The 22484-nt window shown below is 42.7% G+C and overlaps 1 protein-coding gene across 3 annotated transcripts in view; it reads left to right on the top strand.

The window, feature by feature from the left end:
* The window catches only part of IQCG (IQ motif containing G), a 40412-nt gene that overhangs the window by 1031 nt on the left and 16897 nt on the right, over nucleotides 1–22484 (top strand). For all 3 annotated transcript variants that reach the window (XM_043492758.1, XM_038417001.2, XM_038417000.2), the window contains exons 3-5: nucleotides 10570–10717; nucleotides 13824–14071; nucleotides 15430–15558. In XM_043492758.1, the coding sequence (XP_043348693.1) occupies nucleotides 10577–10717; nucleotides 13824–14071; nucleotides 15430–15558 (518 nt within the window). In that variant the 5' untranslated portion in view covers nucleotides 10570–10576. The remainder of the gene's footprint in view (nucleotides 1–10569; nucleotides 10718–13823; nucleotides 14072–15429; nucleotides 15559–22484) is intronic.

The following is a 22484-nucleotide window of genomic DNA, read 5'->3' as shown; positions in this document are numbered from 1 at the left end:
TTAAGCATGTGCTTAGCTGTTTTCTTGAATCAGGGCCTTGTCTCTGCTGTCTATCATTTTCCCCAGCAGCTAATGCTATTGTATTAGTGTAAAATTATGAATTAGTGTAAAATTTTGAAAAGTGCCAAAAGTGATTTAGCAGCCTAAACTCCATTTTCAGAAGTGACTTTTGCTGAAAGTTAGGCTCCTAAGTGACTAAGTCACTTCTGAAAATTTGATTTAGGCTCGCAAGTAGCTCACATGCTTTGAAAATGTTAACCAACTCTGATAGAGCCCTCACTCCTGGAGGCTGAGGGTTCAATCTGTGAAGGTGCTGAGCCCTCTGGCACTGATGCAGTAAAGTACTTAAACACACTCAGCACCTTGCAAGATCTAGCACTATTAATGACATTTTTAAAAAAAGCTCTGGAGGAACTGTTTCAGGCATCTGATAATGTGATGTATTGTAGAGCACATTTGCCAGCTTTGACTGTGTTCACAGCTGCTCCCACATAGGGAACATGAAAATCAGTGATGTTCCCTTTGCCAAATCCTACTTATTTTGTCAGCATCAGTGGGTTGAGCCCTAGAACCACTGGATCTTGGAGAGGATCCAGTGTGGTGAGGTCCACTATGCTGAAAATGCTTGCCTGTGTGCTAGCATGCCCTGATAATATGATTCCTGCAAGAGTTCACAGCCACTGAACTCCAGGTCAGCTGCTGATCCTGGATTCCCCTCACAGGGTTCTACATTGGAAATGGAGCAAGGAAGTTAATGCTGAAGGAATTTTTATTAATTATTCTTATTTTAACAGCACCAAAAAGCATGCTAGATTCCTCTCTGTACAGCCAAAGGATGTGATCCCTGCCTTGACAAACTTAACTTACCTGAAAAATCCCACAGGTTTCCAAGGGGGTTGGTGCCACAGAGAGTGGATGTCCCCAAAGTCCTGTCTTCACCCATGCTATGCAGGCTAAACTCTATGTAGGAGCTTCTGCAAAGGGGGCTCTTCCATGCTCCCCCCACTCAATTCCACTAGGTTCTCATCCCCTCCAGCCATGTATCAATATTTATTTTTTAAAATCAGCAATTTGCTTTCTGACATTTGTACTGCTAGTCAGGGTTCTGTACAGCCATTGTCCAATAAAAGCAAGGGCTTTTCTTATTTAAGCCTTAGCTGCTATGTGAACTCACCAGTCTGTCTCTGCCAATATGCTGGCAAAACACAGTGAATAAGGGGTCAAGTGGCAGCCTCTGCTTTGAATTTCCTCACTGGTACCCATGATTATCATCACTTCTTAATTGGCTGAAAGGAGCATTTCAGAGTGATGCAAGGTGTTTCCTGAGTTTCCCACCCCTGCAGCTGTTTCAATCCACCAGGCGGCAGGATGGAGAAAGACATGACTACAAGGCTCTCACCTAGCAGAGTGTGGGCTGTAATACCCAAAGGGGTACCGGGCCAAACCATTTTTACTGTTTTTTAAAGTTATTTCCAAACTTCCCCTCCCTTTAGGACAGAAGGGAGAGCATATGATAGTTTGCTCATCACCCCAAAATCTTGGGGGAAGCTCTGAGTCTCTTCACATACCTTGTCTTTTCTTGTAATTAAGATTTGATCAAGGAGTTGGGTTGAGTACAATAATTAGTGTTGATGCCAGTGACTGAATCAGGATTGTCTTTTCTGTGTGTATAGCTTTAAAAGTAGACTTCAACTAGAGGAGCTCCTTATTTGTAATATTTCTCAGAACACCAGACAGTGGTTTCCTCTACATCTATAATAGAACATAAACCCTAGCAGAGCTTACGGGTTTGGCACCAACATCTGCTGAGTATATGGATATAAGAGGAAATATACAGGAGGAACTAAGACAACATTAGGCTTTAGAGAAACATTACTTTCCAGATTTAAGTTTTCTTAAAAGGCATTAATATCTTGAATTAATTATCTCCTGGATAGAAGTTAATGATGGGGAGGAGGTGAAGCTATTAAATTCTGCCTCTGTATCAAAAGAAGTCAGTTTTTCCTACAAGAACCTTCAACTATTTTATTCTTCTTTTAAAAGTGCTGGCATAATAATCTGTCACAGCTCTTTCACAGAGTATCTTTTGAACCATATTGTCATCTTTGTGGCTGCACACTTTATATAAACCAGATGCAAAGGGACTCGTCTCATATAGTTTAGACCCAAAATTTCGGTTGTTTAAAAAATGTCAATATGAATAAAACTCATTTTTAATTTAAAACATATCTCTACCACAACATTGTACTAGTGCACGTTAACCCAAAGGGAAACTATCTAAGGCATTTATAACAAGCAAAATTCAGTTGGAGGGACTTGTATTTTCCACTTCTTCCTTGGATTACTAGTTTCTGAGTATAAGAAAAAATTAAGTGGTTTTTTTTTACTAACTTGATTTACTAGACTAATTTCACTGTCAGAGTTAAGTGAAAAGAATAAGCAAACATCATTAATGATGACAAGTAGGAGGTATTTTGACATTTTTTGTTTTAACAATCTAGGTCATATCAGTAACAGTTGTAAAGGCATTTTTTAAAATGTGATTTCTTTTGACAGTGTTCATTTAAGAGACATAGCTGAAACAATTTTGGAACCGTTAGTGATTATCTTTGAGATCTCCTGGAGGATGGATGAGGTACAGAGGATTGGAGAAGGGCAAACACAGTGCCGGTCTTTAGAGAGGGGAACAAAGAGGACCTGGGGAATTATATAGTAGTTAGCCTAACTTTGATACTTGGAAAGATGCTGGAACAAATTATTAAACAATCTGTTTGTAAGCACCTAGAGAATAATAGGATAATAAATAATAGCCAAATGCCAAACCAACCTAATTTCATTCTTGGATAGGGTTACTGGCCTAGTGGATGGGGGTAAACAGTAGACATGACATACCTTGATTTTAGTAAGGCTGTTGACACATCCCACATGATATTCTCATAAGCATACTAGAGGAATATGGTCTAGAGCAGTGGTTTCCAAACTTTAAAAACCTGTGAACCCCTTTCACTAAAATGTCAAGTCTCACAAATCCCCTCCTAAAAACGAATAGCTCCAGGGATTTTCTCATTTACCTGAATATAAATTACAAAAGCATTGATCTTGGAAATATAAAATTTGTTTTTATGACATCCTTATTATACACTATTTATTATTGTTTATCATTACAGTATTTTTATTACATTATGAAAACGGCAATATTCTTCCAAGATCTCACTTTCATAGCTTGTATCGCTTTGAATAAGTCTGTTATAAGACAAGGCTCCTATGTTTCATCAAGGAGTATCAGATGTGAAACAGCATGAAGGTATTTAAGAAGCCAACTCAGAGTTTCTCCTACACAAGCGTTCAGGTCTTGAGCAGTCCAGGCAAACAACGCACATTACAACAAAGCTTAAACTTGTTCTTCATCATAATTTTAAAAACAACACTAGCTGCCTATTTAATTTTAAAAACAACAAAACATATCCACCTCCCTTTCTATTTCTTATAAGGAGTCTTGAAGTTTAAATCTCCTCAGTGTGATAGATATGCTTGCTTTGATCTGCTTAGCTCTTGGAGGTCCAGGGGCTCCAGGCTGCTGGCCCCGTACTGCCCAGGGTTCCTAGGGACAGCGCTGTCTCCCATTAGGGAATTTTTTCCCCAAGAACCCCCTGTAACATTTCACAAACCCCAGTTTGGGAACCACTGGTCTAGAGCAGTAGTTCTCAAAGCCGGTCTGCCGCTTGTTCAGGGAAAGCCTCTGGCGGGCTGGCCGGTTTGTTTACCTGCCGTGTTCGCAGGTTCGGCTGATCGCGGCTCCCACTGGCCGCGGTTCGCCGCTCCAGGCCAATGGGGTCTGCTGGAAGGGCAGTCAGCACGTCCCTTGGCCCGCACTGCTTTCTGCAGCCCCCATTGGCCTGGAGCGGCGAACCGCGGCCAGTGGGAGCCACAATCGGCCAAACCCGTGGATGCGGCAGGAAGGAAAAAACCAGCCCGGCCTGCCAGGAGCTTTCCCTGAAAAAGTGGCAGACTGGCTTTGAGAACCACTGGTCTAGAGGAAATTACTATAAGGTGAGTGCACAACTGGTTCAAAGGCTGTGATCAAAGAGTAATCAATGGTACACTGTCAAACTGGGAGGGCGTATCTAGTGGAGTCCTAAAGGGGTCAGCCCTGGGTCTCTTACTAATCAATGTTTTCATTAATGACTTGGATAATGGAGTGGAGAGTGTGCATATATAATTTGCAGATGACACCAAACTGTGAGGGGTTGCAAGTACTTTGGAGAACAGGATTAGAATTTAAAACTACCTTGACAAACTGGTGAATTGGTTTGAATCCAAGAAGCTGAAATTCAATAAAGACAAGTGCAAAGTACTTTACTTTGGAAGGAAATATCAAATGCACAGATACAAAATGGGAAATTACTAGCTAGGCAGTAAATAATCTGGGGGTTTTAGTGAATCACTAGTTGAATATGAGCCAACAATGTGCTGCACTTATAAAAAAGGTTAATATAATTCTGGGATGTTGTGGTGAGACAGATCCTCACCCCCATCAGGAAATAATTAAAGAGCTTCTCAGGGCACAATCAGCTTCAACCAAGTACATCTGTGAGGCTTGCAAAGCCTAGATATGGGCGGGTTCTTTAAAAAGGAAGATGCCAGGTCACTGTAGGGTGGATAATAATATATGGGGAAAAGGACTGCTGCTAGTAGAACAAGCATTGGTGATGCCAGTTAAGAAACCAGGCAAGGTACATACAAGACCTGATGCTTATAGACCTATTGTTCGCACGTCCCATGTGGGGTAAAAACATGGGGAGAAGTATAAATGTAAGACTAGTGGAATACTTGGAGAAAAATGATATTACTGTCTAACTGAGGTACAAAGTGTCTTCAGAAAAGGAAGATGCAGAGTTGACCATATCGTGAGACTAGAAACTGCTTAAAAAAGCATAAGGATTAAGAACTTTGTGATAACAGTCTTCCTGGACATTGAATAAGCACATGGCACACTAGAGGGAAGACGTCTTATATACACTAGCCAAAATTGAAATAAAAGGGGAAATGGTTTGATGGATAAGGGACTTTTTTAGTTAAAATGGGAACAGCTTTATCAAAAACCTACAAGCTTAAAAATGGAACTCCACCAAAGAGTATTTACAGCCTTGTTTTGTTTTCCCTTATGATAAATGACTTCCCAGAAAGCGTGCAGATGTCTGTGCTATATAGACTAAGCATAATACACTTAAATTATATGGGAAAAGACAAATGAGGTACTCCAGAGAATTTCTAAGTGGGGAAATGATCGGGGATTTAAATTCTTACTTGCAAAAATTAAGGGAATGCCTTTAACCAGAAAGAAAATTAGGGAAGTTTGGAACTTACTTCTTTATGGTGAAAAAACTCGGATAGATCAAAAGGTTATGGTCCTAGGAGTAGTGTTTGATAATAAATTAACTTGTACAGGTCACAGACAATATCATACAAAAGTGTAAAAGTAGGATGAACTTACTCAAAAGCGTAGCTGGAAACAAATGGGGTGCAGATAAAGAAGGTATTGATGATGCTGTACAGAGCACTGATCAAATAAGTTTTAGACTCTGGATGCCAAGCTTTCGGTTCGGTCCCAAAAACAACTCTTAGGCCAGATCTACACTAAAAAGTTAAGTTGACCCAGCTACATTGCTCAGCGGTGTGAAAAATCCACAAAGTAGTTAACCCTCAACCTAATCCTTGGTGTAGACAGCGCTAGGTCGACGGAAGACTACTTCTGTCGACCTAGCTACAGCGTCTCAGGGAGGTGGATTAACTATTACAGTGATGGGAAAACCTCTCCTGTCTCTATAGCAAGTGGCTACCCTGAAGCACTACAGCAGCACAGCTGAACAGCTATTCCCCCATTTGTGGATTTGGAACTGCATGAAAAAACAAGGGAAGGAAAAAACACTTATTATGACCAATAACATTTCTGAATTTATTTATGAAAAATGGGACCAGCTTTGCAAAGTTTATACAGATGGATCAGAAGATGACAGTATGAGTAGAGTGGGAACAGCCTTCTGTGTTCCTAATTTTGGAATCCAGAAATCTAAAAGACTGTTGAATTGTGACCATACTGATGGCTGAACTAATAAGGATAATGTTGGCACTAACCTGGGTAAAAGATGTGCGACTGACCTGCACTTGAACCTGTCAGGCATTATGACAATCAGAATGTGGAAAGCAGAAATGACGTAAGTGAAATAATGTTCCTAACTACAGAAATAATGCAAGCAGGTATCTGTGTAACAATAGCATGGATTCTGGTATACATCGGAATAGCTGGACATGAGAGGGCTGACAAAGCAGCAAAACAAGCTCTGAAAAAATGAGGAGGTAGATATTAAGATACCTTTAAATAGACAAGAATTCAAAAGTGTGGTAACAAAGGAGCTTGCGAAGGAATGGCAAGAACTATGGACTAAGGAGGAAAAAAAGGACTTAAGGTTTTAGAATGTATGATAAAAAGTGAAGATAATACCATGCTTCACAGTCATGTTAGGAAAAATGACATAGTCCTTTTTAAAGGGCTAACAGGTCATCGTGCCTTGAATAATAAGTTAAACATATTAAAAAGAAATAAAGATGGGCTGTGTAATGTGTGCAAAGCCAAAGAACCTGTTGACGATGTTCTATGGCAGTGGTCTCCAATCTTTTTATGCACAAGATTGCTTTTTGAATTTAAGTGCAACCCAGGATCTACCCCATTCCTTCCCCGAAGCCCTGGCCTGCTCACTCCATCCCCCCCATCACTCACTCACTTTCAGGGGCTGTGGCAGGGAGTTGAGGTTCAGGAGAGGGTGCAGGCTCTGGGCTGGGGCCGAGGGGTTCAGAGTCTGAGAGGGGGCTCTGGGTTCAGCCTGGGGCAGGGGATTGGGGTACAGGAGGGGGTATGGGGTGCTGGCTCTGGGACGGGGCTTAGGGCTGGGGTGCAGGCTCCACCAGGCAGCACTTATTTCAGGCAGCTCCCAGTCGGCGCCACAGCGGGGCTAAGGCAGGCTCCCTGCCTGCCCTGGCTCCATGCCACTCTCAGAAGTGACCAGCATGTATGCCCCTGAAGCTCTGTGTGCTGCTCCTGCCTGCAAACACCATCCCTGCAGCTCCCATTAACTGCAGTTCCCCGTTCCCAGCCAATGGGAGCTGTGGGGGGCAATGCTTGCAGGCAGGAGCAGTGCACGGAGACCTCTGCCCCACCCCTTCGGGACCTCAGGAGCATGCTGACCTCTTCCGGGAGCAGCACATGGCCAGGACAGGCAGGGAGCCTGCCTTAGCCCCGCTACGCTGCCAAACTTTTAGTGGCCGGAGATCATGATCGACTGGCAGAGGCTCCAGAATTGACCAGTCGATTGCAATCTACGGGATGGTGACTACTGTTGTATGGCATTGTGGAAAATATTCTATAGAAAGAAAGTTTCTTGATGAAAAATTGAGTCAGCCCAGAATCAAAGATTTTTCCCTACAGGGACTAGTGAGAATGTCAGGGAAATGCAATAGTGCAAAAAAGCCTTGCTGTAGAAGGATATTTAAAAAAACCAAAACTTGGCTAAAAATGAATGAAGAAGGTGGTGGTCAGAGCTGCATATGAGGAGGCTGCTGTGTCAAAACACTAAAGACAAAGTGCAGGGTGGTACTCTGTAGGAGCAGGACTACAACTCAGAGCTTCCTAGCAGCAGGGGTTACTGACTGGGGAAATGGGTTGGCTTCCCAGGTCCTCTCAGAAAGGAGAAGAGCTGGTACTTTCCTTTGACTTCCCAAAGGCCGTGGGCTGTGGAAGCAAACTGACTTTTTGTTTGGATTCCTTTAGCTCCCCTTTCCTCTGCAATGTGCCTTGAACAGCACAGCTGGAGGCCTGTGCCCTGGACTGAGAGACAGGGGCAGTGCCCAGCCTCTCCCCAAGGGGGTGCTAGAAAGGTATAGCCTACTACAAGTGTATAAATAGGAGTGTGATAAGACATGAGAGAGAATTGTTTCACTCTTCTCGGCATTGGTAAGGCTTCAGCTAGAGTAGCGTGTCCAGTTCTGGGCACCACAATTTAGGAAAGATGTTGAAAAACTAGAGAGAGTCAAGAGGAGAGTAACAAAAATGCTTAAAGGTTTAGAAAACCTGACCTATGCAGAAAGGTTAAAAAAACTGGATGTTTAGCCTTGAGAAAAGATGACCAAAGGGGGACCTGATAAGTCTTCAACTACATTAGGAGTTGTTATAAAGAGAACTCTGATCAATTGTTCTCCAAGTCCACTGAAAGTAGGATAAGAAGTAATCTGCTTAATGAGCAGCAAGGGATATTTAGGTTAGATATTAGGAACAACTCTCTAACTCTAAGGGAAGTTAAGCTCCTGAATAGGCTTCCAAGCAAGGTCGTGGAATACCCATCACTGGAGGTTTTTAAGAACATGTTGGACAATCACCTGTCAAGGATGGTCTAGATCAGTGGTTCTCAAACTAGGGAAACATGTTCAAGGAAAGCCCGTGGCGGGCCACGCCGGTTTGTTTACCTGCGGGAAGGGCAGCCAGCATGTCCAGGCCAGCCGCCTTCTGCAGCCCCCATTGGCCTGGAATGGCGAACGCGGCCAGTGGGAGCCACGATCAGCTGAACCTGCGGACTCAGCAGGTAAACAAACCGGTGTGGCCCGGCAGGGGCTTTCCCTGAACAAGCGGCGCCCCTAGTTTGAGAACCATTGGTGTAGATATAGTTGGTCCTGCATCAATACAGGGAGATGGACTAAATGACCTCTTGAGGTCCCTTCTATCCCTGCAGTTCTATGATTCTGTAGAGTCAAACTGAAGATGCCATCAGGGGCTAGTTAAACCTCCTGGAAAGGATTAATATCTTCAAGGAACATACTCCATGAAACAGAATGTCAAGAAACAGACAAATTAAAAATAGAGGGTCCTTTTACTGCACCCCATCTCTTGTGATGCTGAAAATCTGGTAGGCCTGAGCTAACAAATTATATTCATCTTCTGCCTATTTGAAACTAATTTCACATTCTAATATTAAATTATTACAGTTTCTTCAAGTCAGGAAGTTGCTGAAGAAAGTAACTCACTCTAACTCCAGTGCAGATACAGAGTATGGCTGAATCTAAACCGCTTTAGAATACATAGAGCATAACAGTGCCTCAACCCTGTTAATCACAGGTCTGACCCATTTCCAGAGTGTGCTTGCAGACTGGGACTGTAATGTTCTGCAGACCTTGAGTGTTTGTTCAAGAGATTTTAAACATGGCCCAAGTCCAACAGCAGACAGAGAAGGACTAGTGGGGACTTCTATTATTAGACTTTACTGTAATACCCAGAAGGCCCAATCAGAATCATGGTCCTATTGTGCTAGGTTGCTGTACAAACACAATCTCTTTTGTGTGTGTGTGCGCATACATGGTGGGGGGTTTGTTGGTTTGTTTGTGGGGATGGGAAAGAGGGTTATAACATGGACCAGAAGCTTCTATTCAAATACCAAATAATAATTCTGGAAACTTACTAAGCAAAAATAAAGTTTGTGTAAGATCTTGACTGGCATTTGTTCCTTTTTCTTTAAAATAACCTGCACAAATTAATAGTTTAAATTGTATGAGAATCTCAGCACAATCATGTTTATTTTGCCTTTTAAAGAACCCACTGGCTGCAAAAAGCTAAATCTAAGATATATTCCTCCTGTTTTATTGTTAAAAGAGATAACGTGATTAAAAATCCTGTGTATGTACAATAAAAATGTCTTTACCGATGTTACAGTTTAGATGACAAAGTCAAAACTGAAATCTCTACTTTTCAAGCTACTAACTTTCTCATGGTTTATGGTGATGTTTACTTATGTATTTTGCTCAGCTTGGACAAAGAAAATAGACTGGTCAATTTCCATTTAGCTTCAGTGTGGTCTAATGCTGTGTTGTTTGATTTGCAAACGTGGCATGGGAATGCTTATTTGTATATGAACATACTTTTTCCATGTGAATTGGAATAAACTTGTTGAAGATTTCAAAAACAGGAGGTGAAAGTTAATTTCCTCAGTCCATACGTAGGCTCTTGCCCTGATTTTCAAAAAGTGCTGAGCTCCCAACAGCTCGTATTGAGGTCAATGGGATGATCCAAAAATATTCAAGGTAATGATGAGGAACAGTTTAAAGCATAAGTTGGCAAAAGTGCAGCCTATGGAGTTCAACATAGCTAGCAGGCACCTTCATTTTGAATATGGATGGGGAGTCTACAAATCTCAGCACTAAATGCTCCAATCTGAGCTGGGGGAGCCAGGCCACTTGACTCAATTTGGAGCATTGCACTGTAGGATTCAGGCTGCCCAAACATATCTAAGATGAGGGTGGCTGTGAAACTATTTTGTTAATGTGAGTTAAGGCTCCCACTATGTTCAAATGTAGCCCTTAGGAGAGCATGATTTCTGGGGTAATGAGTGCAGACAGGCTATACAAAAAGTTAGAAAAGAGATGAAAGGCTGCAGATTTAAGGCTATTTCAGTATCTAGTATTACTTAAACTGCTGTTACTAACTCCACGCTGTCTCTCATTGTCACATGCTGTGCTTGTTCCTTTTAGCAAGAACATGGCAAATAAAAAGATGGAAATATTCTCCCCTCTGGAAGCTGTGCAAATCTGTGCTGTGCTGGAGGACTGTCTTGATCAGCTTGCTATTCTTGGATATATTATGCCAGTTTCCTATGAGGGCAGGACAGACATCAGCAATGTAGGTGCCTCTATTTTTTTAAATTCTCTGATTTTCCTTCCTGTCTTTATGCTACAACTTCTTACCTTCTTTTGACTCCTCTTAAAAATAAATGTTGATATATTTTCATTGTAAAGTGTCCCACAGCACATGAGAGAAGGAACATTCTCTTTGCCAGAAGCTGGGAAAGGACGACAGGGAATGAATCACTTGATGACTGCCTGTTCTGTTAATTGCCTCTGGGCACCTGACACTGGCCACTGTTGGAAGACAGGATACTGGGCTAGATGGACCTTTGGTCTGACCCAGTATGGCTGTTATTATAAATGCATCTTCTTGTTGTTCAGCTGGAGACTGATTGTAATGCTTTGTATTGCAGTAGCACCCAGAGGCCTTAATAAGGATTGGGGTCCCATTCAGCTAGGCACTGCACGAGCATAAACAGACATGATTCCTATGCCAAAGAACTTACAATCTAAGATAAAAGTCAAGATGCAAAGGAGTAGGGAAAGGAAAACGATCAAACACAGCTAAGTTGTGTATACATTTATGCATTCTCTTTTTAAAAAGCAAATAAGAACAGGATTTTCAAAAACACTCAGTACTGATGTAATTCTGCTTCCATAGAAGTCACTTACGAAACTCCCATTGACTTCAGGGGGAACAGAGTTGGGCCAACACTGAACATTTTTGAAAATTCCACCCTAAATCTGTAACTAACCAACTGCCCCTCAGTCTAGAGTCATTAACTGGCTGATTTCATATTAGGCATCAGAGCATAAGTGGGTCTTGAGGGGAGATTTGAAAGAGAGGGCAGCTCAGAGGGGTGTTCCATGCATTAGAGGCAGCCTAGTGGAAGTGCTGAGATGTTTTTGGAGAAGGAGGCAGTTGCAGGGGATGGTAGAGTGGCGAATGAGGTGGTAGGACACAAGAGTGGGCCTAACCGTCTTGAGAGGCAAATAGTTTTGATCTCTGCTATCACCTCAAGAATCTGAACATTTACTGAAGGCGGCAGCCAATTTCCAGGCTGAGCAGTTATGAAACTTTTCCTTATGAGTAAGGAACTGGAAATAATTGAAGCATCATGACTGAGGTGGCATAAACTACTGGAACTTGGCTTATCTGGTCTAATGCTGCTTCATTTTATTCCACTCACCATGTCTAAAGTATCAGCAGAGAAAGAAAGAGGAAGAGTAAAGTAAAATTTAATTTTGTATGGCAGTCCTTTGTCTCTTATCTGTTTTCAAGAACAAGAAGTCTATTATACGGTGACAGAGAATATTCAGGTTTCAGAGTAGCAGCCGTGTTAGTCTGTATCCGCAAAAAGAAAAGGAGGACTTGTGGCACCTTAGAGACGAACAAATTTATTTGAGCATAAGCTTTCGTGAGCTACAGCTCACTTCATTGGATGCATTGAAGGAGCTGTAGCTCAAGAAAGCTTATGCTCAAATAAATTTGTTCGTCTCCAAGGTGCCACAAGTACTCCTTTTCTTTTTAGAGAATACTCAGAATCTGAAGTGTGTACTAGATTCAGAGCCTCACTAATGCTTAAGCCATACAGTAGAGGGCACTCCTTCCCTGAAAAGAGATCTGTGGACTAGACCCACCTGCTCCCAGATATGAACTCTCATTCACTGAATAGCGTGTGGAAAGCTTCTGATGTGTTAGCAGTGAATGCCCACAGAGAAAACACATTCCGAAGGATTTTAGGGGGTGTTCTCCTCCTGACACACATGTTCAGTTTGTGATAATGACAATGAAAGTCATGCCCAATATAGAGAACAGCTATGTGCTAATTCCATTGCTCTGTGATTTTGCCACTGTATCCCATCCTCTATTTTTCAATTGTAAATTGTCAGTTTCATTTCAAGGGACCCTATCTTCTGCCTAGCACTTAGGCATACTGTTGCAGGTGTAGAAGTCAATCATAGTTATGACATTTTATATAACACTAATCACAGTGTCACCTGATGATTCATTAACTTTCTCAATCAATGACTAGGGCGCACTGCTCCATTTCATGTGCCCCCCCCCCCCCCCAGAAGAATAGTGTGTTTCCATTTGCTGAATTTAGTGCAGTTGCCTCCTACACTGTGCCACAAAAATAAACTGCTAGCTGACTGAACAAAAGGCACCTCATGCACTTTACAAACTCCATCCTTTGGTAATTGAACTATCCTAGGGATTTTAAGGTACCTATCAAAGTGCCTGTAGATACTACATTACATTAAAGCAGTTTCTTTACCACGCTCAGGTTTTTCGGGAGTTCAGTCACTTAGGAGATTGAGATTCAAGCTATTTTAATATCGTTAAAGTAATTTTTTATTATTTGCACCTGTCTGTATACATTTAGTGTATACAATTTATATACCTATTCACACAAACACACATACACACAGTACATCTGGGGCAGATCCTCAGCTGGTTAACTGTCCTAACTCAATGGAGCTATGATAATTTACATCAGCAGAGGATCTCTGTTTGTTTTACAACTCACACCTTAGACTGCCCTAAAATATCCAAAATGTTTCCATATAGCTTGTTACGAAGGTAGCGGCCAATATTTTGAATTTCCCCTCCTGATTCTTGTTGTATTTACTCCACCACACAAAACAGCTGAACAAACACGTTCACCCAGCACTTACACTTCTGTTGAGAAGGCAGCACAACACACAGTGATTGCTATAGAAATAATCAGGCAGGCAAGCTCTAGGTGATGCTGGTGGCAATTAAATGAGAAATAGACGATAGGGTGACCCTTCCTCTCTCCTCAGTCTTCACCTTGGTCCTTGTCCTGCACCAGCCTTTGCACATGCTTAATTTTACACACTTTGAATAATCCCATTGACCTCAATGGGCCTATGCCCCCGTGTTTAAAGTTAAGGAGGGATAAAGGTCTTTGCAAAATCAAGCATACATTATAACTAAGTAAAGACTGCATTATTTTGGATATCAGACTCCCGTCGCTTTGATGTGTAATTGAATACACTATATCAATGGCTGTGGGCATGATTCTAATCTAGTTTACTGTTTAATCAACTTTTTCCTCTTCTGTTACATGACATTGCAGAGTTTTTCATTTCTCTTCTGTCCCTTATGCACATAAATCTCTTTTGTTCCCTTGTAGATCGATGCCCAAGAAATTAGTGAAATCACCAAGAGCCAGAAGGAGTTGGGGGTTAAGTTTGAACAGCTCATGTCAGCAAAGTCAGAGAACAGACCAACAGTTCCCTCCGAGTCACTGACGTTCACAGAACTGGGGCAGCAGCTGCAGGAGACAAGTGGAGAACTAAAAAGGGCCAATCATCTTTTTAGTAGGGCTGCAAAACAGAGTGCTGTGTCCTCGGATAACCTCAGAAAAGTTCAAGCTGATAGGTGAGTGATCACAGAGGACTGTGGCTTTTAATGAGAGGTGCCAGATGACAGATCTGAAGACTGTGAAGTCCTTCATTTCTCTCCAGAACAGATAGCAGCAGCATACGCTTCCCTTCTCCTTTCTAACGTATTTCAACCCTATCCTGGAGGGAATAGGGAGTTTAGTCTTCAAGACCCATTCAAGACCCTGGCTTCTGCTTAGATTGACAGCAAGGAGGCCATTTACTGTGGTTTGGGAACGAGGATACCTATCCATTAGGGAATGGACTGACACTACCAACTAATTTCTCAAAGGTTTGCAAAGTATGGCCTAGTGTTAATGACTTTTGGTCAGTTTAATAGAATCCAAAGTGATGACCTTTCAATAATTCATCCCTGGAGCCATCCAGTACCCAGTACTGGTGTTTGAATGTTTGGGATCAAGGTTTCTCTAGCAAATATTAGTTTATTAGTGAAATTAGTTTAACAGGCTGAGCATTGTTTCTTGAACTCAGTCAATTAATGTCTCATATGATGTCACTGTAGCACTGTTACTGCTGTGCACTCCATCCTGCTTTACAGAACAGCTAATGAACACCAAGCCCAAGATTTTCTTAAAAAAGGGAAAGTGATGTTAGCCTATATTTTAGGCTCCTACTTAGATGGCTTGAATTTAAAGAGTGCTGAGCACATAGCAGCTCATTGATTTAAGGAGTCTAACAGTAGGCGCATATATTAGAAAATCTTGGCCTGTATAATTAAGCAGCAAAGTCAAATGAAGGAGTTCAAGGAAATTCAGTGCAAAAAAAATTCCCAAACGAATGCAAAATTGCCACTGAGAATGTAATCACATATTCATCAGGAAATTCTACATGCTGGAAAATTGTAAGCTCTTCAGGGCAGGCACCAAATGTGTAAATGTCTGTACAGCACCTAGCACCATGAGTTTCCATCTTGAGTGGGGCCTCTTGGTGCTACTGTAATATAAATGTTAAATGATAACCCAACCACACTGTATGTTCTTAAGGCATAAACGTAACTCCTCCACCCTACTACACAATACTCCAGATGCACAAGTGGGAGTTATAGTGGGAAACCTAACTCTGTCTACACCAAAGGTTTTGCTGGCTTGGGTAAGGGGAATGATTTTTTTCGCACTCCTAGCTATTATAGCTATGCCAGCAAAACTTTGTAGTGTCGACGAAAAGCCTTGGATTTGGTGTAAGAACCTGAACAGAAAAGAAGCAGGACATTGTTAGTGTAACTTTTTTAGCAGTGAACAATAACAGGGCCTGTATGTTTGAGCCAGGCATTGAATTGCCAGAAAATAACATCTTTGTCTAAGCTGCTGTTGTATTCCTCCTTGTTCTTGTCGGCAGGCAGTATGTGAGCGATGTGATTGCAGACACTTTGCAGGAAATGCAGACTTCAGGAACGTTTCAGAGCCTGTTGCAAGCTGTGCAGAGAGAACAGGAGAAGAAGTCTAACTTCTACACCACCATCATCAGGTTAGGGTTGTGTTAGGCATTTTCCCAGCTTCAGTCACCACTGCTCCCAAGTAAATGTTCTCACTTACAGTATACAAGAGAACACAGCTTCTTCCATCTGAGCATTGCTGTGTACTTTGTAAACATTTACTACATTATAATTAGGGAGAAAAGTCACTTCTGGGCCTACTGACCTGTCTACAGTGGGAATGCCCCCTCCTGCCCATGTCCTGCCACCAGAATGCTACTGACATGCCTCCTGCCTCCCCTTATGCTGCTGGGAACTGGGAGCACAGGGATGGCAGAGCTGCCTCCATCATCAGACGGACGTCATCTGCCTCCATCATCAGATGGGCAGAGACGGGCTCCATCTTACGAAGAGAGGGAAGAACATCTTTGCCAGCAGGCTGGCTAACCTAGTGAGGAGGGCTTTAAACTAGGTTCACCGGGGGAAGGAGACCAAAGCCCTGAGGTAAGTGGGAAAGCGGGATACCGGGAGGAAGCACAGGCAGGAAGGTCTGTGAGGGGAGGGCTCCTGCCTCATACTGGGAATGAGGGGCGATCAACAGGTTATCTCAAGTGCTTATATACAAATGCACAAAGCCTTGGAAACAAGCAGGGAGAACTGGAGGTCGTGGTGATGTCAAGGAATTATGACGTGATTGGAATAACAGAGACTTGGTGGGATAACTCACATGACTGGAGTACAGTCATGGATGGTTATAAACTGTTCAGGAAGGACAGGCAGGGCAGAAAAGGTGGGGGAGTAGCACTGTATGTAAGGGAGCAGTATGACTGCTCAGAGCTCCGGTACGAAACTGTGGAAAAACCTGAGTGTCTCTGGATTAAGTTTAGAAGTGTGTGCAACAAGAGTGATGTCATGGTGGGAGTCTGCTATAGACCACCGGACCAGGGGGATGAGGTGGATGAGGCTTTCTTCCGGCAACTCACGGAAGCTACTAGATCGCATGCCCTGATTCTCATGGGTGACTTTAATTTTCCTGATATCTGCTGGGAGAGCAATACAGCGGTGCATAGACAATCCAGGAAGTTTTTGGAAAGCGTAGGGGACAATTTCCTGGTGCAAGTGCTAGGGGAGCCAACTAGGGGGAGCGCTTTTCTTGACCTGCTGCTCACAAACCGGGTAGAATTAGTGGGGGAAGCAAAAGTGGATGGGAATCTGGGAGGCAGTGACCATGAGTTGGTTGAGTTCAGGATCCTGACGCAGGGAAGAAAGGTAAGCAGCAGGATACGGACCCTGGACTTCAGGAAAGCAGACTTTGACTCCCTCAGGGAACAGATGGCCAGGATCCCCTGGGGGACTAACATGAAAGGGAAGGGAGTCCAGGAGAGCTGGCTGTATTTCAAGGAATCCCTGTTGAGGTTACAGGGACAAACCATCCCGATGAGTCGAAAGAATAGTAAATATGGCAGGCGACCAGCTTGGCTTAATGGTGAAATCCTAGCGGATCTTAAACATAAAAAAGAAGCTTACAAGAAGTGGAAGCTTGGACATATGACCAGGGAAGAGTATAAAAATATTGCTCGGGCATGTAGGAAAGATATCAGGAGGGCCAAATCGCACCTGGAGCTGCAGCTAGCAAGAGATGTCAAGAGTAACAAGAAGGGTTTCTTCAGGTATGTTGGCAACAAGAAGAAAGCCAAGGAAAGTGTGGGCCCCTTACTGAATGAGGGAGGCAAGCTAGTGACAGAGGATGTGGAAAAAGCTAATGTACTCAATGCTTTTTTTGCCTCTGTTTTCACTAACAAGGTCAGCTCCCAGACTGCTGTGCTGGGCAACACAAAATGGGGAAGAGATGGCCAGCCCTCTGTAGAGATAGAGGTGGTTAGGGACTATTTAGAAAAGCTGGACGTGCACAAGTCCATGGGGCCGGACGAATTGCATCCGAGAGTGCTGAAGGAATTGGCGGCTGTGATTGCAGAGCCCTTGGCCATTATCTTTGAAAACTCGTGGCGAACGGGGGAAGTCCCGGATGACTGGAAAAAGGCTAATGTAGTGCCCATCTTTAAAAAAGGGAAGAAGGAGGATCCTGGGAACTACAGGCCGGTCAGCCTCACCTCAGTCCCTGGAAAAATCATGGAGCAGGTCCTCAAAGAATCAATCCTGAAGCACTTAGAGGAGAGGAAAGTGATCAGGAACAGTCAGCATGGATTCACCAAGGGAAGGTCATGCCTGACTAATCTAATCGCCTTTTATGATGAGATTACTGGTTCTGTGGATGAAGGGAAAGCAGTGGATGTATTGTTTCTTGACTTTACCAAAGCTTTTGACACGGTCTCCCACAGCATTCTTGTCAGCAAGTTAAGGAAGTATGGGCTGGATGAATGCACTATAAGGTGGGTAGAAAGCTGGCTAGATTGTCGGGCTCAACGGGTAGTGATCAATGGCTCCATGTCTAGTTGGCAGCCGGTGTCAAGTGGAGTGCCCCAGGGGTCGGTCCTGGGGCCCGTTTTGTTCAATATCTTCATAAATGATCTGGAGGATGGTGTGGATTGCACTCTCAGCAAATTTGCGGATGATACTAAACTGGGAGGAGTGGTAGATACGCTGGAGGGGAGGGATAGGATACAGAAGGACCTAGACAAATTGGAGGATTGGGCCAAAAGAAATCTAATGAGGTTCAATAAGGATAAATGCAGGGTCCTGCACTTAGGATGGAAGAATCCAATGCACCGCTACAGACTAGGGACCGAATGGCTCGGCAGCAGTTCTGCGGAAAAGGACCTAGGGGTGACAGTGGACGAGAAGCTGGATATGAGTCAGCAGTGTGCCCTTGTTGCCAAGAAGGCCAATGGCATTTTGGGTTGTATAAGTAGGGGCATAGCGAGCAGATCGAGGGACGTGATCGTTCCCCTCTATTCGACACTGGTGAGGCCTCATCTGGAGTACTGTGTCCAGTTTTGGGCCCCACACTACAGGAAGGATGTGGATAAATTGGAAAGAGTACAACGAAGGGCAACGAAAATGATTAGGGGTCTAGAGCACATGACTTATGAGGAGAGGCTGAGGGAGCTGGGATTGTTTAGTCTGCAGAAGAGAAGAATGAGGGGGGATTTGATAGCTGCTTTCAACTACCTGAAAGGGGGTTTCAAAGAGGATGGCTCTAGACTGTTCTCAATGGTAGCAGATGACAGAACGAGGAGTAATGGTCTCAAGTTGCAATGGGGGAGGTTTAGATTGGATATTAGGAAAAACTTTTTCACTAAGAGGGTGGTGAAACACTGGAATGCGTTACCTAGGGAGGTGGTAGAATCTCCTTCCTTAGAGGTTTTTAAGGTCAGGCTTGACAAAGCCCTAGCTGGGATGATTTAACTGGGACTTGGTCCTGCTTTGAGCAGGGGGTTGGACTAGATGACCTTCTGGGGTCCCTTCCAACCCTGATATTCTATGATTCTATGATCAGAGAGTTACCTTAGACAAGGAATTGGCACACGAAATTGCAAGCCCATTAGCAAGAATTTTTAATAAATCTGTAAACTCAGGGGTTGTACCGTATGATTGGAGAATTGCTCACATAATTCCTATTTTTAAGAAAGGAAAAAAAGTGATCCAGGTCAAACTAACAGGCCTGTAGTTACATCTGTAGTATGCAAGGTGTTGGAAAAAATTTTGAAGGAGAAAGTAGTTAAGGACATTAAAGTCAATGGTAAATGAGACAAAATACAACATGGTTTCACAAAAGGTATATCGTGCCAGACCAACCTGATCTCCTTCTTTGAGAAAGTAACAGATTTTTTTAGACAAAGGAAACGCAGTGGATCTAATTTACCTAGATTTCAGTAAGGTGTTTGATACTGTGCCACATGGAAAATTATTAGTTAAATTGGAAAAGATGGGGATCAATATGAAAATTGAAAGGTGGATAAGGAATTGGTTAACAGGGAGATTACAAAAAGAAAAGGAGTACTTGTGGCACCTTAGAGACTAACAAATTTATTAGAGCATAAGCTTTCGTGAGCTACAGCTCACTTCATCGGATGCATTCGGTGGAAAATACAGTGGGGAGATTGATATACACACACAGAGAACATGAAACAATGGGTTTATCATACACACTGTAAGGAGAGTGATCACTTAAGATGAGCCATCACCAGCAGCAGGGGGGGAAAGGAGGAAAACCTTTCATGGTGACAAGCAAGGTGGGCCATTTCCAGCAGTTAACAAGAATATCTGAGGAACAGTGGGGGGAGGGGGGGGGGAGAAATAACATGGGGAAATAGTTTTACTTGCATGAAGTAAAACTATTTCCCCATGTTATTTCTCCCCCCCACCCCACCCCCCACTGTTCCTCAGATATTCTTGTTAACTGCTGGAAATGGCCCACCTTGATTATCACCATAAAAAGGTTTTCCTCCTTCCCCCCCTCCCCTTCCTGCTGGTAATAGCTCATCTTAAGTGATCACTCTCCTTACAGTGTGTATGATAAACCCATTGTTTCATGTTCTCTGTGTGTGTATATCAATCTCCCCACTGTATTTTCCACCGAATGCATCCGATGAAGTGAGCTATAGCTCACGAAAGCTTATGCTCTAATAAATTTGTTAGTCTCTAAGGTGCCACAAGTACTACTTTTCTTTTTGTCTTATGAAAGGAGACTCAAGGAGCTTGGCTTGTTTAGCCTAACTAAAAGAAGGTTGAGGGGAGATATGATTGCTTTCTATAAATATATCAGAGGGATAAATACCGGAGAGGGAGAGGAATTATTTAAGCTCAGTACCAATGTGGACACAAGAACAAATGGATATAAACTGGTCATTGGGAAGTTTAGACTTGAAATCAGACGAAGGTTTCTAACCATCAGAGGAGTGAAGTTCTGGAATAGCCTTCAAAGGAGTGGGGGCAAAAGACCTATCTAACTTTAAGATTAAACTCGATAAGTTTATGGAGGAGATGGTATGATGGGATAACATGATTTTGGTAATTAATTGATCTTTAAATATTCATGGCAAATAGGCCCGCTGGGATGTTAGATGGGGTGGGACATTGCCACCACTACTGAAGTTACTGAGTTACTACTGAAAATTCTTTCCTGGGTATCTGGCTGGTGAATCTTGCCCACATACTTAGGGTTTAGCTGATCACCATATTTGGGGTCAGGAAAGAATTTTCCTCCAGGGCAGATTGGAAGAGGCCCTGGAGGTTTTTCGCCTTCTTCTGTAACATGGGGCACAAGTCACTTGCTGGAGGATACTCTGCTCCTTGAATTCTTTAAACCACAATTTGAGGACTTCAATAGCTCAGACATAGGTGAGAGGTTTTTCGCAGGAGTTGGTGGGTGGGTGGGGTCTGTGGCCTGCGTTGTGCAGGAGGTCAGACTAGATGATCATAATGGTCCCTTCTGATCTTGGTATCTATGAATAAGTGTAATCCACTGGTGAGTGTTACAGGTTCCCTCTGTAGTGATCTGCAGCAAATAGGAGTCTATTACAGCCTCAAGTGACAGAGCTTTAGCTCAAGCTGTAGGTCGTGCTTTTTGGCTCTGGAGGTCCTCAGTTCAATCCCAGGTGTATCAGCCAAGATGGCAGCTCTCACATGATGGGAATTCACCACCAGCATTTTCCACTGTTTTAAGGCCACTTTGCTCTGTGTAGCAAACAGGAGGCAATGCTGCACTTTGCATGGGTGAAGCTTACCTTGATTTCAAGCAAATGTAAACACCAGTAGTGCACACCGTGGTTTTAAGCAGCTACAGTGGTGTCCACCAACAGCTGTGATCAAGGCAAATCCCCAGTGCAGAAGAGGCCTACGTGTGAAGTGTCTAATTTCCTCAAATGGATACTTGCTGCATACAACAGTTGTCCCACTATCTAAAACTAGAGGGATCTGTTCTACTTCCCCATGCAGTGGGCAGAAGAAAAATGAGTGGTGATTGTCTGTGGAATAACCATCAGATATTTCAAGCAGAAAATGGACAAATTACTCCACCTGAAAATGGCATCTCAGTTTATTTTCCACCCATCAGATGTGTCTAATCAGTGCTAAGGGTTCACCTTCCTTTGAGCTTTTTTGGAGTGATCCCTATATGTCTTCCAGTAGAACATGGCTTCTGGTTTTTGGTTTTGTCCAATCGATAAAAACATCCCAACACCAATAAACCGCAGAAATGGTTACATGTATCTATGGGTTTGTCTAAACCCTTAATAATGTGGACTAAAGGTGTGATTTCTAAAGTGCACCAATATGTTGTGGATTAATTGGTCTGTGTAGACACTAAAGGTTCTTTAGTGCACTTTAAGGTAGTGCTGTTTGAAACAGTACTATATTAAAGCGGACTAGGGAACATTACAAAGAGATTATTTATTACAGTATATACAAAAGCCCTGAAATCCCCCCTCCCTCATTTTTGGACATCTAGAGAGAAATAAGAGTTTGATTTTTAACTGTCAACGTGTGAGTCTAAAAGTAGTCTCATGGAATGTATGTTGGAGTGTAAGCTCTTCAGGGCATGGACCTGTCAAATTGCTTAATGAATGAAGTGCCATATGCACCCATGGTCCTGTATGGATATTAGATTATAAGCATAAAACCTTAGAAAAAAATCGTAGTGACATGGGCCATGGTAACACAAGTTGGAAAGCGACCGGCTATACATTTTAAGGTACAGATTCTATTTTTTTTCTTTTTTTTGTAAAGGTAAAGTGGAAAGCTTGTGCAAATAAAAAAAATTCAAATTGCCCATCAATAACAAAGTATGTCTGCACCAAAGACTACCATAATTTTGTTTGAAAATGTAAACAATTTGTCAATTTTGGTGTCCATACATCTCCCCTTACTGATCTGAGAATTTGAACAGGTTGGTTTGTTAAATATATACTTTTCAGTTCACCCTTAACAAAAATAGTCTTATACAAAAACTAAAGCCTGTATAATCTGGAAATGGGCAGTAATTAGGGACATGATCCTACATTGAAATGTGGGCGTTTTA

Source organism: Dermochelys coriacea, chromosome 9 (assembly GCF_009764565.3).
Source record: "Dermochelys coriacea isolate rDerCor1 chromosome 9, rDerCor1.pri.v4, whole genome shotgun sequence".
In the NCBI taxonomy this organism is placed as follows: Eukaryota; Metazoa; Chordata; order Testudines; family Dermochelyidae; genus Dermochelys; species Dermochelys coriacea.
Note: the sequence above shows the minus strand (reverse complement) of the source record. Positions and strands in the feature narration are given on the sequence as shown.